The sequence below is a fragment of the Muscardinus avellanarius genome, assembly GCF_963383645.1.
Source record: "Muscardinus avellanarius genome assembly, chromosome: 1".
NCBI classification, from domain to species: Eukaryota; Metazoa; Chordata; class Mammalia; order Rodentia; family Gliridae; genus Muscardinus; species Muscardinus avellanarius.
Genome location: NC_137786.1, coordinates 135,327,837 through 135,347,505, shown reverse-complemented (window position 1 = coordinate 135,347,505; position 19,669 = coordinate 135,327,837). Strand labels below are relative to the sequence as shown.

Below are 19,669 nucleotides of genomic sequence, written 5' to 3'. Positions count from 1 at the left end.
CCAGATCACGGGAAATGAGTTTGGGCCACAAGCAGAGGGCAGGCCTAGCCATCAAAGACACCAAGTCATTTGTGAAACTGGTGTAGTCAAGCTATGCCGACCATACTAGTGTTAAAAGAGAAAATTAAAACAAAGTGACAGAGGTTTTTTGTTTGTTTGTTTGTTTGTTTGTTTGTTTTTGCGGGTCTGGGAATGGAACCCAGGGGCATTTGACCTCTGAGCTACACCCCCTGCCCTGTTTTTTATTCTTTATTTTGAATCAGGGTCTCACTAAGTTGTGGAGGACCTCACTAAGTAGCTGAAGCTGGCCGCGAACCACGATCCTCCAGTCTCAGCCTCCCGAATTCTGGGATTACAAGTGTGCACCACCATGCCCAGCTAGATCTTTAATTTGTTTTATTGGTAATTTCAGATTTGGGTACCAGACCAAAAATGACTCAGAAGACTCTACCCCACCACAAGGCCAGTTTACATAGAAAGACAGTAAGAAATGAAAGGAAGGAAGGAAGGAAGGAAGGAAGGAAGGAAGGAAGGAAGGAAGGAGGGAGAGAGGGAGGGAGGGAGGGAGGGAGGGAGGGAGGAAGGTGGCAAAAAGAAAAGGGGCGCAAGGCACAGAAACAGCTGATGGTCTTTTTGAACATGATTTGAACAGTTGAGCATTTGTGACTGGTCAAGAATCAGCTACTTGTTACAAGAGTACATTACATTCTATTTCTTTATCAAGGTAAATTATAGCTCACAGTGTACAGAAAAGCCTTTAGGCCAAACTTTAAATAGAAACAGAGTTTTCTTTAGAAAAAATAATTTAATAATTCCCCATTTTGGCCAACCTCTTAATATTTTTTGAGAGACTGACCAAGAATTTGGAAATTGGTATCATTTTCTGTTATCATCATAAGTGGATTTATTTGGTCTCAAGTAGCAAAGCAGTGGGTCTTGTAAAGGGGATAAAAGAAAACACAACAATATTTTTTTTTAAAAAAAAAGGACTGATAGGTTAAGATCAGTTGACTTCAGGCTTTTTTTTTTTTTTTTTTTTTTTTTTTTTTTTTTTTTTTTTTTAGGGTGGAAGGGTATAAGTTAAAGCAGAGAACACTTCCTTATTATGCTGACTCGGGTAGATTGGAATATTTAGCTTCCAGGGCAAAACAATGGTCTGTTTGAGGAGCTACCTGTTTTTATTTTTAAAGTTTCCTTTATGTGACAGAATGGATGTCTCCATTTTTTTTTCTGGAGGCCCAATGGAGGAACTCAGTCCAAAGCAATGGCTTCCCATCATTTTAAAAATTATCCCCACCACCACCTTGGTCAGGTTGTCACATAAGAGAGAGTGTGACCACAACTTGGGCATCAGTGCTGCTCTCAGCTACTCTCATTCTGTGTGCTCTCAACACGTCATTCCTCATTGTAATGTATTTTGAGGGGTTTTCTCATTCCAGTTGGAGAGAGAATATTTGATGACCCATAGGTGACTGCATGCAAACATTTAAAACTTCTGAGAGTGTATTGCATACCAAAAAACTGTTATGAATATTAAAAGAGCAATTCAATGAGTTTGGAATATGCTTTTTAGCCAGGCCCCGCATAAACCAAATCAACTAGAATCAACTAGATTAAAGAAAGAGCCAGATGAGGAATCTACTTGCTTTAACCAAGCAGTTTATTCTTAGATTTCCTAAGCAACTAGCTGGGTGTGGTGGCACAGGCCTGTAATCCCTGTACTTGGGAGGCTGAGACAGAAGGACCGCAAGTTCAAGTCTAGCCTCAACAACACAGTGAGACTCTCAGCAACCTAGTGAGACACTATTTCCAAACAAAAAAATCAAGAGAGCTGAGAGTGTAGTGTAGAGGTAGAATGCCCCTGGTTCTGTCCCCAGTATCAAAAAGGAAAAAAGAAAACACAGATTTCCTTCAACTGAGTCTTTCTAATACCCAGGTGTAGCACAAACTTGTAATATCAGTACCTGGGAGACTGAGACAGGAGAATCTTAAGTTCAAGGCCAGCTTCAGCAACTTAATGAGGCCCTCAGCAACTTAGTGAGACCCTATTTCAAAATTTGAAAATAAAATAAGGCTGGAGGTAAATCTTGGAGGCAGAACACTCCTAGATTCTATCCCCAAACACACACACACACACACACACACACACACACACACACACGTAGTAAGAAATGTCAGCAACTTCACAGATTCAGCCAGCAGGTAATTTTGAGCAATCTTATTATCTAGTACAACTTTAGCAAGAGAATTTTTTAAATTCTGTTGTGTAGCCAAAGCCTTTGCAGAATATTTTGTTATATAAACTATTATGATTAAGGTATACACTTCTAATTACATTTCACCTATACTTACTCCAATTCACAGGGGAGAGAGAACACCGAACAAATGATGGCCATCCAGAAAGGCTACCGCCTCTGACAATGTTCTCTTTAATCCATGATATATATTAAGAGGAATGGGTCAATGTTTTATGTCTGGCTAATTACGTATCAACAAAGGTACCATTAAAATTCCTAGCCCACATTGGCCTTTCATCTTCCATCCATCAAGACATGAGTTTACCCACGCAGAAGATGGGCCATGAAGTTCTTGACAATTAAGTGATTACAGGTTTGATGAAAATGATAATTCTCTGGCACATGAGTCAGTTTACAAGAAACTCTATTTGAGCTTTTTGGCACAAACTTGTCCTATGACAAGGTTAAATTAAAACAAATGAGAACATTAGGATCTAGAAATTTCACCACTGGTGCAATAGTATATTTCATCCCCAAACAGCCAAATTCACTTTTTTCTCAGCTGCTCATGGAACCTTCTTCAAAATAGACCATATTTTAGGCAAAAAAGCATGTCTTGACAAATACAAAAAAAGGGTATAATTTCTTCTATTGTATAAGATAATAATGGAGTAAAATTAGAAATTAGCAGTAAGAAAAAACATAGGAACAACAAAAATAAACATTACACATTTTTGTGTGTGGTACTAGGAAGTGAATTCAGGGGGGTTCTAACTCTGAGCTACATTCCAGTACTTTTTATTGTTTTGATTTTGAAACAAGGTCTCACTAAGTTACCACTAGCTAGCCTCAAACCTTCAATCTTTCTGTCTCATCTTCCCAAGTACTGGGTTTACAGACATGTGCAACTGCACCCATCCAAACACATACTTTTGAATAATAAAGGGATCCAAAAATAAATTAAGGGAGAAATTTAGAAATTCCTAGAGTCAAGTGAGACTAGAGAGATAGCAGAGCAGAATCTCTAGGACACCGTGAAGGTGGTAAGAGCTATGAGTGGCTGCTTTAAAAAATCATAAAGACCCCAGATAAACAACCTAATGGTGCATTTAAGTGTTGTAGGAAGACAAGAACAAACCATTTCTAAAACCAGTAGAATGCAAGAAATTATTGAAAACAATAAAATAGAAAAAATTTTTAAAAATTCAAAAGATCAGTGAAGCTTTTCTGTATGCCAACCAAAAGTCCACTAACAAAGAAATCCAGAAAACATTTCCACTCAGGATATCCCACAGAAAAAATATTTAGGAATAAACCTAACCAAGAAGGGAAAAGACCTCTACAAAAAAAATTATAAAACATTGAAAAAATAAATCAAAGAAGACCTTAGAAAATGAAAAGATCTTCCATGTTCTTGAATAGGCAGAATAAATATCAAAATGGCCATTCTTGCTGGGGATGATGGCCCACGTTTGTAATCCCAGTACTTGGGAGGCTGAGACAGGAAGATATGGATTCATGGCCAGCCTCTGCTATGTAGTGAGGCCCTTTGCAACTTCGTGAGACCTTGTTTCAAAATAAAAAATAAAAAATCAGGCTGTGGATGTAGCCTGGTGGTAGAATGACCCTGGGCTCAATTCCCAGTACCACACACAAAAAAAATGGCCATCCTTCCAAAAGTGATCTACAGATTCAACGCAATACCCATTAAATTACCAAGGTCCTCACAGACATTGAAAAATCAGTCCTTAAGTTACTTTGGAACAACAATCCCAGAATAGCCAAAGTAGTTCTCAGAAATAAGAACCATGCAGGAGGCATCACAATGTCTGACTTCAAACTATACTACAAAGCAATAGTCATAAAAACAACATGGTATTGGCACAAAAACAGACATATAGACCAATGGAGAAGAATAAAAAACTCAAAAACAAATCGACACATAACCAATTGATTTTTGACAAAGGGGCCAAAAACATACACTGGAAAAAAGATAGCCTGTTTAACAAATGGTGTTGGCAAAACTGGTTAACTATATGCAGAAAAATGGAAGTAAACCCCACTTTCTCACCCTGCACAAAAGTCAATTCAAGATGGATCAAACACCAGAAACCTTGAAGCTCCTTGAATAGGGCATAGATCCAACACTTCAACACATAAACACAAGTAAAACTTTCTCAACAAGACCTCAAAGGCACAAGAAACTAAAAAATGGGTCAATACATGGGATTGCATTAAACTGAAGAGTTTCTTCTGTACAGCAATTGAATCTCAACAGAGAGCCAACAGAATAGAAGAAAAAATTTGCCAACTATCCCTCCAATAGAGGACTAATATCTAGAATATACAGAAAATTCAAGAAACTCAGCACTAAGAAAACAAATAACTCAATTTAAAAAATGGGCAAGTGAACTAAATAGACACTTCACAAAAAGAGAAATTCAAATGGTGAGTAAATGTATGAAAAAATGCTCAACATCATTAGCAATCAGAGAGATGCAAATCAAAACTTCCCTGAGATTTTACCTAACTCCTACTAGAATGGCAATCATTCAAAACACAAACAACAACAAATGCTGCCGAGGATGTGAAGAAGTGGGAACTCTTAATACATTGTTAGTGGGATTGCAAATTAGTGCAACCACTTTGGAAAACAATATGGAGGATCCTCAGAAGAATGGTAATGAACCTACTGTATGATACAGCAATACCACTTCTGGGTATCTACCCAAAAGAATGGAAATCAAACTACCAAACTAATGTATGTGTATCTATCTATGTTCATAGCCACACAATTCACAATTGTCAAACTCTGTAACCAGCCAAGATGTCCATCAACAGTTGAATGGATTACAAAACTATGGGATATATACACAATAGAATTTTACTCGGCCCTACAAAAGAACAAAATTATGTCATTTACAGGGAAATGAGTGGAACTGGAGAACATTATGCTAAGTGAGATGAGTCAGTCACAAAAAGTAAAAAATCCGATGCTCTTCCTAATATGCAGAAGCTAGGGAGAAAATGGGTCATAGGAAGAACTCAAGACAAAGAAGGAGAAGCCTTAAATGAGGCAACCTAACTGAGAAGGATGGAAGAGGGGAAGAGAGAAATTCCCTTATGTACATAATGCACATTCACAAACATATGAAAGTCAAACACTAAGCCAAACATGAGAAGGAGGGAGGGGAGGCAGTGAGGTGGGAACTGGGTAAGGGCTAAATGAATGATGTGTGCCTGTATGCTGCCTCTACCATCTTGCATTCTATTAAGATCTATAGTTACAATGCACTAATAATAAATGAATTTTTAAAAAAATTAAAAAAGAAAGAAAAGGTTGATCTTTTAAAAAGTAAACAATATTGATAAACCTTTATCCAATCTAAGCAAAAGAAAGAGAGAGAAAACACAAATTTAAAAAATTACAGATGAAAAAGGAGATATCACCAGAGATAGCTCTGAGATCATAGGGTCATTATGGATCACTTAAAATACTTATATGCCGCCGGGCCTGGTGGTGCAGCTTGTAATCCCCGGGCTTGGGAAGCGGAGACAGGAGGATCGCACAGGTTCAAAGACAGCCTTACTGGATTAAGAGACCCTGTTTACAAATAAAATATAAAAAATAGGTCTGGGAGTATAGCCCAAAGGTAGAAGGGTTCCATCCCCAGTACCACCAAAAAAAATATATTAGCTAATTACATTAAAAATACAATAATATTTCATATCACAATCAAGTTGTTTCATTCCAGTGTTTACATGCCCAAATCATTGCATAGATAAAAAGAAAGGATAAAAATTATATGATCATCTCATGAGATGCAGGGAAAAAAATCTTTGAGAAGATACAGCATCTATTTATGAAAAAACACGGAAGAAAGTATGGATAGAAGTAACTTACCTCAACTTTATAAAGGCTTTATATGACAAACCAAAGTCAACATCATACTTAATGGAGAAAAACTGACAGCATTTCATCTAAAAACTAGGAACAAGACATGGATATCGATTATCTCTACTTCTATTTAATATATGCTTGAAATTTTAACCAGAGAAATTAGGGAATAAAATAAAATAAACATGATACAGATAGGAAAGGAAGAAGTCAAATTATCACTATTTGCAGATGACATGATCTTAAAATATCCTAAAACTCCACGAGAAGTCTTCTAGAGCTGATAAACAAATACAACAAAGTAACAGAATACAAAATCAGTATATAAAAATAAATAATTTTATATCTACCAATAATGAATTGAAAAAGAAATCAAGAAAACAATTTCATATGCATAGCCTCAAAAAATTTAAATGCCTAGGAAGTAAAGGACCACTATGATGAAAATTATAGAACACAAAGAAATAAATTCAAGAAGACACTAGAAGACAGAAAGGTTTCTCATGGTCTTGTATAAACGGAATAATATTGTTAATATGATCATCTTACTTAAGCAATATACAGATTCCATACAATTCCCACCAAGATTCCAATGGCCATCTTCACAGAATTAGAAAAACAGTTCTAAAGTTTATACAAAAGAATTCAAGACTCAAAGCAGCTAAAGCAATCCTGAGAAATAAAAGCAATGCTAAAGGCATCATAATTCCCAACTTGAAATTAAACTACAAAGCTAGAGTAATAAAAACTGCACGATGTTGGCATAAAGTAGGCACATAAAACAAAGAAATGGAATAGGAAACACAGAGACAAATTCACACAGACATAGTCATCTGATCCTTGTTGAAAATGTCAAAAACATATGTTGAAGAAAAGACATCCTTTTTAACAAATAGTGATGGGAAAATAGATATCCATATGCAAAAGAATGCAACTAGATCCCTACCTCTCATCCTGTACAAAAACCAATTAAAAATATAGCAGAGACCTAGGAATTTAACCAGAAACTTTACAAAACCTTGAAGAGAAGTGGGGTATGGTAGCACACGCTTGTAATCCCAGCATTTGGGAGGCTGAGACAGGAGGATTGCAGTTCACAGCCAGCCTCAGCTACTTAGTGAAGCCCTTGCAACTCAATGAGACCCTGTTTCAAAATAAAGAATAAAAATAGGCCTCAGAGTATCACTTGGAGGTAGGTAGAATGCCCCTGGGTTCCATCCCAAGTACTGCAAAAAAAAAAAAAAAAAAAAGCATCAACTTCCTCAATAACACTCCTAACACTCAGGAAATAAAACAAAAATTTAATAAATGGGATGACATCAAATTAAAGAGCTTCTGAACAGCAAAGGAAACAATCAACTATGAAGAGACAACCTACAGAATGGGAGAAATTCTTTGATATAGAATTCAAACATAAAAAATTCAAAAAACTTAACATGAACAATTGAACTAAGTAGCATTTATTAAAAGAAGAAATACAAATAACCAACAGATCCATGGAACAAATTTCAACATTCCTAGCAATTAGGGAAATGCAAATCAAAACGGCACTGATATTTCATCTCATTCCAGAATACACATAATAATAATAATAATAATAATAATAATAATAATAATAACAACAACAACAACAACAACATGTGCTATGAGAATGCAGGGCATGGGAATACTTACACACTAATGGGATTGTAAATCAATATAACCACTATGGAGATCAGTATAGTGGTTCCTCAAAAAACTAATGTTTTTACCCCATCAACCTTCTTATTTCTTTTTTTTTTAAACATTTGAAACTTTTCATCTTCTTGGAATGAGTCCTTTACCTCTCCCTTTTCTCTTTCCCCGTGCTCCAGAAAATTAACCTAATGGGTTTTTTTTTGGGGGGGGTGTTTTGGTTTTTTTGGGTGGTACTGTGGTTCCTGGAAGCCCTTCTATCTCCGGGCTACACTCCCAGACCTATTTTTACATTTTTATTTGGAAACAGGGTCTCCTAAGCCAGCGCGCGCGGCTAGCTTCGAACCTGCGCGATCCTCCTGTCTCTGCCTCCCAAGCACGGGGATTACAAGCGTGCGCCACCACGCCCGGCTAACCTAATGTTTTTATTAGTATCTGTAAGCCCCATGAGGGGAAGCTGAGTGCAAATAAGGTTTGTCTGAGAGCAGTTTGATTATGTAGCAGTAAGGTTACAGGGCTGCCCATGCAAAAAGGAGTCCCTTAACCATTGCCTTTACCATGATCTGGTTAATGGGCATACGCACCAGGTGGATATCCTCGACATCACAGAGCCAGTCCCAGATGGCATATAAAGTATTTTAGCTGCTTCACCTGGGTGCTCCACTTGACAATCATAGGAAACCAGACATTCCACTTTGCAGGGTAGAAAGGCTTTACCATGGCTTCTATCCAGTCCACCAGGTAGCTCCTTTCTTGGAAATAACCTTCCATGTGTTTGGATTGCACATATCCATCGGTGATTGGTCCACGATGAGTGGTGTGTCCTCCATCAACCCACATATGCTCTTCCTCAGTACTATTCAAAATCAAAAAGACTGCTCCTAAATAAGTTACTTTCAGAACACATTTAAGTAAAAGAGTCTGATGATATGACCTACATCTGAAATGATTCTTTTGTATTAGTCCCTCTAATTACAAAAGTTTATTGTTTTTGCTCTTTCTGCACATTGACTATCTTCTTTGTAACCACAAGGCTTAGAGGTACTATTTTTTATCCCTGTATATGTTTTCTTTGTTTGAAGGGGAGAGCTTTAATGCCGATGGTCAAAGCTCAGACTGACTAAATCTGAGCTTTGTCTGGCATCAAGATCAAACCCAGTATTCCCTTTTAATCTCAGATTACAATAACCAAACAATTGTATATATATATTTTTTTCTTATTAGTTTGCATCTCCTTTTATACCCAGTGGTATAAAATTCCACTGGCATTTTTTTATTTTTGGTATTTCAGTACAGCTGCCCCTCCATACCATGGGTGACCACATGAAGAAACAAAAGTTTATTATTTTTTTATCCCTGCCTTTTTATTCTTCTTCCCAAACCACATTTCTGTGAGCCAAGGTGTCCCATTGTTCTTGAGAAATTCTTGATCCTTCCCTTTCTAACACTGTTCTGGTAACAGGGACTTAAAGAGGCTGCCTTTAATAAAAGCAATGACTCTTCAGCCTGCCAATGCCTAATGGGCAACTAACAGCAGGATAAAGAGTGGCATTTCTGCCTTTATTTTGTATCTATCTTCTTTATTGCCTTGAACTTCAGATCAGGCCCCTACTCAGCTCTGCATGTAGGCATGTTAATCATTTATGGGTTGTTCATTTAAAATGAGTAATACCAAACTACCAAACTAGCACACGTGTATCTATGTTCATAGCTGCACAATTCACCATAGCCAAACTATGGAACCAGTCAAGATGTCCATCAAAAGATGAATGGATTACAAAACTGTGGGATATGTACACAATGGAATTTTACTCAGCCATTAAAAAAATTCAATTACATCATTTTCAGGAAAATGAATGGAACTGGAGGACATTATGCTAAATGAGATTAGTCAGTCACAAAAAATAAGAAATCAGATGCTTTCCCTAATATGTGAAAGTTACAGAGAAATGGGTCATAGGAGGAACTCTCATTGAAAAAGGAAATCCTATAGGGGAGCAAACAAGACAACTTAAATGAGGAGATGGTAGGGGGGAAGAAGGAAATCCTCTAAAACACACAATGTACTTAAACATATCAAAGTCAACCACTAAGCCGAGCAAGGGAAGGAGGGATGGAGAGGGAATAGGGTGGGAATTGGGTAGGGGTTAAGTTGGTGATGTGTACATGCATGTACATGCAAGTTTTTTACCCCAATATGATGTATGAATATAATGCACCAAAAATAATAAATAAATAAATAAAAATAAAATGAGTAATACAAGGTTTATTAGCCCTAAATTTATCTAACCTCTCATGTCTCCTTCAAAACTGCAGCAAGATGTGCAGCATCCTGTTTCAGACCACTGGATTGATGCCCAGGAGTCTCCAGTCAGAACCCCCTTCCAGGATCACAGGACTGACAAACATCCTGGGCAGCAAGGGGAAAATATTCCCTCAAGTGACAAGGACTTCTTCCCAGCCGCCTCACAGAAGCAGAATTCAGAGAATGACCAACAGTTTGACCAAAACTGCTTAAGTATGCATACCTCGAGTCCCATGCCCCAATTCTTCCTCTATTAAACCTAAAGCTCCTGGAAACACCTGACGACAGCACTGAGATGCTGGACCTCAGATTGTCTTTCTCTGGCCTACACTCCCAGCCCTATTATTTAGTCTTTATTTTGAAACTGGCCCTCTTGCAGAGGGCCTAAGTAGCTGAGGCTGTCCACGAACCATATCCTCCTGTCTCAGCCTCCTGAATGCTGAGATTACGAGCATGAGCCACCACGCCTGACTTAGTTGTCTTCTTGATTGAATTCTATTATAGTAAAAAAGTTTAATAGGTGCTACATTGCTAAATAAAAACAATGAGATTTACAATAAGTTTATAGCCTGTAATGAATATATTTGCAGTTTGGTCCAACCAGGAAGACAACTATTCTGCCTTTCCCAAACCGATAGAAGCATTAGGATCGAATAGGGGAAGAACTAAAGCGAAGAAAGAGGCAGAAATGTGTATAGACCAGAAGTATGTGTAATTCTGTTCTTTTGCATCCTCCTGGCCCAGGCCCAGGGCTTTGAAGGAGTTTTCCTTCAGCTTTTGTTCTCAGCATGAGATGATGACCTGTAGGAAGCTAAGAAGGAGAAATAACTTGGAGAACAGGTTAGAAGGATAATGACTTAGTCTCCTGAAAATTTTCAAATTTTAAAGAAACAGCTGTACATTGGAAAGACAACTGTTACACTAGCTCACAGCTGGTTATAGCATCCAAGCATCTGTGGGGTAAGACTGGGACCTGCTAGTACAGCACCTTGTCAGGAACCAGAAGTCAAGAACTGTCATGTTTTTCTACATTTTTTAAAAGAGGTATCAGGGATAGAACCCAGAAGCATTGTACCTCTGAGGTACACCTCCAAGCTACACCCCAGCCCCAGTTTTTAGTCTTTCTATTTTTTAAACAGGGTCTCACTGAGTAGTGAAAAGCCTCTCTAAATAACTGGGGCTATCTGCAAACTGCAATCCTCTGGCCTCCACCTCCTGAATGCTGGGATTATAAGCATGTGCCTCCACACCTGGCAATGTTTTTCTACATTTAATCTGATTTTAGTAGGAAAAGAATGAGATAGAGAATCTAGTTTTCAAAACATAATGCATATGCAAAATCATTGTAATAATGATTTCAAATAATATATGAAAAATAAAATATTAAGACAGAGGGTCGGGTTGCTGTAATTCCAAAATAAATGACATTGCTCTGAGTGATGAGTAATTTTTCTGAAGTTTCCTGTTGCTCCCCAAGATGCAATATGGGAGACCCAGGAAAAAGCTAAGAACATACTTACAGACATGATGATGGCTGAAAAACTTATACTAGTGCTTTATTTATTATTTTTTTATTACAATGCTGGTGATCTAAACCAGGGCTTTGCACATGCTAAGCAAGTGTTCTACCACTGAGCTCCACTCTCAGCCCTAAACTTTTATTTTTTATTACACTGAGGAGAATTGTATTTACAAAAGATTTTAGCAAAATATATTGAAAAGTCTAAAACCCCACAAACATAACAGGTGTGTCATTATGATTATGCTCATTCATTCTCTCTCTCTCTCTCTCTCTCTCTCTCTCTCTCTCTCTCTCTCTCTCCCTCTCCCTCTCTCTCTGTTACTGTGTTACTGAGGATTTAAACTAGGTGCTTTCTATCCCTGAGCTACATCCCAGCTCTAATTTTTGTACTGGGATTTGAACCCAGGGGTATTATTCTACCTCTGAGCTAGACCTCCCCAGCTCTTTTTATTTTTCACTATTTTTTAGGGGGTTCTTCTGGGGTTCCTGGAAACCCTTCTACCTCCGGGCTACACTCCCAGACCTATTTTATATTTTTATTTGGAAACAGGGTCTCTTAAGCCAGAGAGGCTGGCTTCAAACCTGCACAATCCTCCTGTCTCCGCCTCCCAAGCATGGGGATTACAAGCGTGCACCACCATGCCTGGCTTATTTTTCACTATTTTTAAATAGGGTCTTGTTAACTTGCTGAAGGTCTCACTAAGTTGTCAAGGCTGGCCTTGAACCTGCAATCCTCCCGTTTCAGCCTCCCAAGTACTGAAATTATAGGCATGCACCACTGCATCAGGCTTTGGTATTTCCATTTCTAGAAAAGCTTTGTAGAGCATTAAGAAAACCCTGATATGATTTAGAAAGAAAAGTGAGGGAACTGAAGACAAATTTTTTCAGTTGTTCATTTTTCTAGAATAAGCCTTTGTTTGGGTCTTTAAAACATCAATGCATCTAAGCAAGGTTAGTCAGTCACAAAAAAAAAAAAAAAAAGAAAACGGATGCTTTCAATAATATGTGAAAGCTAAGGTCATAGGAGGAGCTCCAGGTGAAAAAGGAGATCCTGTAGAGGAACAAACAAGGCAACCTAACTGAGGGGATGGGAGGGGAGAAGAAGGAAACTCTAAAGCAAATGATGAATATAAAAAAAATGATAGCAATCACTAAGCCAAGCATGGAGGGAGGGAAGGGGAGGGAATGGGATGAGGAGGGGGTAGGATTTAACGGGGTGATGTGTGCATGTATATCCACACTGGCTTTTTATCCCATTAAGATGTATGAAGTCAATGCATATATATATATATATATATATATATATGAAATAAAAAATAGCAATGCATCTATTTTGTTTTAGAATCTCTAAGCACAGGGAACTCAAGTGTGTCATAAGAGAACTAGGGTGTAACCCAGTGATAGAGCATTTGTCTGACATGTGTAAGGCCCTCGGTTTAGTCTCCATTAATGCAAGAAAAGAAAGGAAAGAAAAGAAAATGACATCAAATAATACTACAAGTACAGGCCAGTGAGACAAATTAATTGTCTTATTTATTTTATTTTTTATTGGTGCATTGTTATTATACATCTTAATGTGGTACAAGATGGCACAGGCATACGTGCACACATCACTCATTTAGCCCTTCCCGAATTCCCACCCCATTCCCTCCCTCTTTTCTCCTTTTCATGTTTGGCTTAGTGATTGACTTTGATATGTTTGTGAATGTACATCGTGTACATTAGAAAATTTCCCTCTTCCTGCTCCCATCCTCCTCAGGTCACCTTATTTGCTTACCCATAGTTTCTCCTTCTTCATCTAGAGTTCTCTTATAACCCTCTTCTTCCTAGCTTCCACATATTAGGGGAGCATCCGATGTGTTACTTTTTGTAACTGACTCATCTCACTCAGCATAATGTTCTCCAGTTCCATTCATTTCCCTGTAAATGATGATGTAGTCCAACTCTGTGTAAAAAATATGTTGAAAAGGCTATCGCTACTGTCAGAAGATCTTATAAATCTGTATATATGATACATTATATGGATGATATTAGCACATACAGATGAAGGAATTTTGTTATCAGCTTATGCTACCTTACAAACTGTATTACAAAATAATGGTTTGATTATAGCTCCAGAAAAAGTACAAAGAGAGCTACTGTATACTTACTTGGGAAACATTCTTTATCCCAAGACTATTAAGCCACAAAAAATTCAATTATGTAAAGATAATTTTAAAACCTTAAATGATTTTCAAAAACTTTTAGGAGATATTAATTGGCTAAGACCATCTTTAAATATTACTACTGGAGAATTAAAACCTCTATTTGATATCTTGAAAGGTGACTCAGACCCAACTTCCTCTCAGATCTTAACAGAGGAAGGACGTGCTTCTCTTTAAAAAGTTGAATTGGCTATTGAATGTCAAAGAAAACAGTACATTGACTATGCTAAAGAATGGGCTGATTATATATTGACATTGGCACATACACCCACTGCTGTTTTGTGGCAGGATGGACCATTAATGTGGATACATTTACCCACTACTCCAAGCAGAGTTTTAATGCCATACTAGGAATTAGTTGCCTGATTAGTGTGTTCTGTCAGATCAGAATCTATAAAATATTTTGTAAAAGAATCTTCACTTATTAGTGTTCCTTTTACTCAACAACAAGTACAATGGCATTTTCAGAATGCTGATTCATGGGCTATTGCTTTTGCATCCTTTATTGGAGAAATTGGCAATCATTTACCTCATGATAAGCTATTACAGTTTGTTAATAAACATGCTCTTATATTTCCTAAAATAATTCATGCCACTCCCATATCTCAAGCGGTCTTGGTATTTACCGATGGCTCCTCAAATGGTAAGGTATCTTATGTAATTAATACACATAGTACTATAATTCAAACATCTTTTACATCTACTCAGGTTGTAGAATTACATGCAGTAGTGGCTGTTTTTCAACATGTATCTAATACACCTTTTAATTTGTATACTGATAGTTTTATACAGCTAATGCCCTTCAAGCATTGGAAACTACCATATATTGATACACATAATTAATTGATAGGTAATTTATTTCTTCAAATTCAAACTCAGATCTTATCATGCCAACATCCTTGTTTTATTGGACACATAAGAGCACATTCTGCTTTACCTGGTCCTTTGGCAAAAGGTAATCAAATTGCTGATGATGCTACAAAAATTTGTCTGTCCCTCTCAATTAGTACAAGCTCAACGATCACATTCTTTACATCATCAGAAGAGTGCTGGTCTGTGTAAACAGTTTCAAATTACTCAAGAAGCAGCACGACAAATTGTTAAACAATGTCCTATATGTCCAGAGTATTTACCTGTTCCTCATTTAGGTGTAAATCCATTGGGATTGGTCCCCAATAATCTATGGCAAATGGATGTTACACACATTTCTGCCTTTGGTAAGCAAAAGTATGTTCGTGTGTATATTGATACTTTTTTTCAGGATTTATTATGGCTACAGCCGAAACTGGGGAGGCTGCTAAACATGTGATTTCCCATTGTTTGAAATGTTTTTCTTTCTCAGGTCTTCCTACCTGCATTAAAACTGATAATGCTTCAGGATATACTAGTACGGCTTTTAAACGATTTCGCAATACATATAGTATTCAACATTCAACATATTACAGGTATACCCTATAATCCTCAAGGACAGGGCATTGTAGAACAAGCCCATAATTCTTTGAAAGCAATCCTTTTGAAAATAAATAAAAAGGGGGAGTTATAACCCCATTCACCACAGAACTCTTTAAATCATGCTCTTTTTATTCTTGATTTCTTGAATGCTGACAAAACTGGTCGCACAGCAGCAGATAGATATTGGCATCCATCCTCCAAAAACAATTTTGCTCTAATAAAATGGAAAGATCCTTGTACAGGAATTTGGAAAGGTCCTGACCCTCTGCACCAATATGGGCATGTTTGTGTTTTCTCACAGGATGAAGATAACGCACGGTGGATATCTGAGTGGCTGGTGTGACATGTGGATCAAGCAAAAATAGAAGACTCTCAGATTAATGCTGATGACTGATGCTTACGTTCCAGATCATCCCATACTTCATCCAGCTGTTTGGAAACAACAGGAGATCACTGTCTTCAGTAACAACTCACAATTTCTGGGACTTCTTGCTTTGTATTTTACACCCACTGTAGAAACTTTTGGTTATACTGGACAAAGAACTGGTAAAAATGTCAAAAAGATGGGACTGGACAAAGAACTGGTAAAAATGTCAAGATTATTTTGGACAGAAAATTGATAGTACAAAGACTGATAGTAACTGTATTTTATACAAAGAATTGGTACTTTTGGTTATTTTGGACAAAAAACTGGTACACTTTTATGTTTTACTAAGGATGTCATGAAGATGGGATGTCTGAAGTTGATATCCGTGGTATTACAGACTACTGTGCTATTAAAAGTTTGGTCTTGTGGGGCCCTGGTTACACAGGGAAAGAAGATAAAAATGTTAACCCACTAATAACTTGTTTACTCTGTTAAACTGATTTAACATAAAAAAATCATAGTGTTAATTGGAGGAAATGTCTTACTGAAATACCTATTTTACATAATATTCCCAATACCTTGTTTATTAGTGACTCGGGACAAAGTGTGGTCTTAGGACAAAGTGAAAACATTTTTTCAGCAGAAGTGCACAATTTACATTTGAAGGGTACTCCCATTTAAGAGGCTGGTAGCCAATGACAGGTAAGATTTTCTTGGGACAAGGAAACCTAAGACAGGATATACAGCTTATAGCTCTGTATTATCCAAAGACAGGTACTCTTTGATACCTGAAGGAAGCAACCTAAGACTGGCACAGTCTTCTTTGAATATAATAAGAAAAGGGGTATTGTGGGAAGCCATTAAGGTTTCTCCCTAAAAGAATATTGCTGACTCAGCTGACTGTCCTTTGCCCAGAGTCAACAAGGTTTGGGGTTATGGAAAGTTCAAAGTAAAAGGTCTGAGAGAAGATCAGGTGGTGATGTTCAAAGTAAAAGGTCTGAGAGAAGATCAGATGGTGATGGCATGAGGGTACTGATTAACCTACCTGTAATATATGTGCTTTGGATTGGTCTTTATTGTATTCTGGTGGTGATAGCATGAGGATATTGATTGACCTGTAACTGTATAAATACCTCTAGAAAAATAAACCCATTGTCGGCCCAATAGAGAATACTGACCCAGGAGTAGTCGTCGACCAGTAGAAATATTGACCCAGGAGCAGGGGTTGGCCAGTAGAGATAGTAGGCTGGCAGTTCCCCACGTTAGAATTAAATATTCTGAGAAAGTCTTAGAGTTGAATTCTTCATCCTCACATCTCTCTTCAGAACCCATACTTTTGCCGGCTGGCTCCAGCATCCAACAGATGTCCAGAACTGACAATTTGCAAGTTGGTGCAGACTGGGAGAGGAGCAAGGTGAAAGGGTGAGGCAGGGTACCCAAGTGTCAAAGAAGCAACTGGATAGATAAGTTCACAATCCTATAAGTAGTAAGAATAGATGATGTGGCTAGAAATAGATGCCTGTACTTCTTTTCTTTACCACTTCCGTGTGTGTGTGTGTGTGTGTGTGTGTGTGTGTGTGTGTGTTACTAGGGAATGAACCCAGGGGCATTCTTTCTCCCTAAGCTACACTCTCAGCCCTATTTTATTTTTAAACAGGGTCTCACTAAGTTGAAAAGGGCCTAAGTTGCTGAGGCTGGCCATGAACCTGTATTCCTCCTGTCTCAGTCTCCCAAGTATTGAGATTATAAGTGTATGCCACCACTCCTGTCTACCGCTTTACTTCTAATGGATGTTAATTCCTAAATGTCTGTAATGATTTAAAATTCTTGCTTTACTATGCAACAGACTAAAGCATTTTCTCTGCTTTTCACTTCCAAACCATACTAGATACTTCCTTCATGTCTGTCACATGCCCCTGGACCCAAGGAAGCTCAATATTATTGCCAGCACAAAAAAACTAAGGTTATGACCTGACATTCACTGACATGCCACCCTTTTCTCTCCCATGTTTTAAAAAAAAGCATATAAAAAGTGCTGGAGCTATAGCTTACTGGTAGAGGGCTTGCTTAGCATATGTAAGAACCTGGGTTTGATCATCAGCACTGCAAAATTGGCAGGGGCTGGAGGGAGAAGCATGCAAAATACATGCAGGTAAAATCATTAGATGTAAAACTTTTATTTTAGCACATCATTTGCACATTTAGGAAATATACTTCTTATTAGCAATAAATGATTTGGTGATTGGCCGGGCATAGTGGCACACACTTGTAATCCCCGTGCTTGGGATGTGGAGACAGGAGGATCGCACAGGTTCAAAGCCAGCCACGCTGGCTTAAGAGACCCTGTTCCAAATTTAAAAGTATAAAAATAGGTCTGTGAGTGTAGCCCAAAGGTAAAAGGGTTTCCAGGAACCCCAGTACCACCAAAAGAAAATTATTTGGTGATTCAAAATTATTTTGAATCAATTAAATCTCAACTGAGACCTACCTATTTTTTATTCATTACTAATATAGAAAGGGAAATAAAGTGACTACTATTAGTAATCAGTTTCTAAGCATTAACATTTATTTCTGTTAAAAAACCTAAGCACTAAACACACACACACACACACACACACACACACACACACACACTACATATCTCATATCTGAAGCAGATATGAGGAACAAGTTATTATCTATTTAGGCTAACTAAAGACATACAAAAATATAAAATAATGACAAACTTCTCACTGAATTTTTAAATATACTTTTTTACTCTTCACAAAACATATAGAGGGTTTTAGTATTTTAAAATGAATTAATAAAAATGTAAATAAAAATACAATATTCAGGCTACATTTTATACCAGTCAAATCAGATCTATCAGGGAGAGGACCTACACACAGATATCTTAACAAATATTCTAGACGATTCCAAACTGCAACCCTATCTTAGAACCAGTGTCCTAAAGGAGTGGTTCTCAAATTAGGATCTTTTGACCTGATGATGAAGGAAACAAAATTGAGAATGCAGGCAAGGTTTCAGAAAGGGCTTCCATTTAGGAAGGGAGACACAATCCCACAAGAAGACATCAGGTTGACTCCTTGAATGGAAAGAAGGGAGCTGGTTCTATTGGTTACTTGCAGGGGTGGGAATGTTAATTGACTATAGATGCACTCAAGCATTTTCCCAGTACTAAAGATAAGTTACTATAGCTGTTCAAAAGAACAAATACTGGAAATCCATGTCTTGTTCCTGTTTTTAGGGGAAATTCTTGAAGTTTTTCCCCATATACCACCCCCAAAAAAAAAAATTGTCCATGTCTTTTTTTCTATTCTTCCAAAGGATTTCTGGTCTTTTGTCTTTCTACTTTTGAGAGTTCTTTGTGTATTGGAGCTATCAGCCATCAGCCATTTGTCTGTAGTAGATGTTGTGAACATTTTCTTGTATTTTGTTAACTGTATTTTGACTTTCTTTATAGTGTTACTGGCCATAAGATTTTTAATGTATTAAAATTAATCAATCTTAAAAAAAAAAAAAACAAATACAGGGCACCCTGACCTTAGCAATGCAGAGCTGACACTGGGGGAGGGCCACGCCCCATTAGCCACACCTCCTGGGGTTTGCTGGAAGGCCATGAGCCAGGACCCAAGGTGCCTTTGCCCTTTGTCTCTATGGTGGCCTCTGCCCACCAGCGTCACCTAGGGAACTTGGTGAAAGCACAGAGGTCCAGGTCCTATGTGTCTTCCCTAGGCCTGGACCTCTCCATTTGTTCTTGGCTCTCTAGATGATTCTGATACACTCCAAAAGTGAGGAGCTCTTAACTCTGCTCTAATATGCTGTGGGCATATTATTTATTTATTTCCAAACAATATAGGTTCACTTATCTTTTTCAATGGCTTCATTAAAGCAAAATAACAACCCCAACCATTTACCAAAACAGAAGTGTCCATCTTCTGTTGCCATTAAAAAATATCAGAGGCAGGCTAACTTTGCAAAGAAAAGAGGTTTATGTAGCTCACAGTTTG

General features: G+C 37.6%; 2 protein-coding genes across 2 annotated transcripts in view; both read right to left on the bottom strand.

Moving 5' to 3' along the window:
* LOC308279686 (beta-galactosidase-1-like protein 3) overlaps positions 1-8,649 on the bottom strand; it is a gene marked incomplete at both ends in the record, with an annotated part of 58,305 nt that extends 49,656 nt beyond the window's left edge. Inside the window, one exon of the mRNA XM_080719804.1 lies at positions 8,461-8,649. Coding sequence (XP_080575930.1) covers positions 8,461-8,649 — 189 coding nt within the window. The remainder of the gene's footprint in view (positions 1-8,460) is intronic.
* Positions 8,650-10,146: 1,497 nt separating this feature from the next.
* LOC308279675 (beta-galactosidase-1-like protein 2) overlaps positions 10,147-19,669 on the bottom strand; it is a gene marked incomplete at both ends in the record, with an annotated part of 59,104 nt that continues 49,581 nt past the window's right edge. The window contains 2 exons of the mRNA XM_080719793.1: positions 10,147-10,219; positions 16,994-17,057. Coding sequence (XP_080575919.1) covers positions 10,147-10,219; positions 16,994-17,057 — 137 coding nt within the window. The remainder of the gene's footprint in view (positions 10,220-16,993; positions 17,058-19,669) is intronic.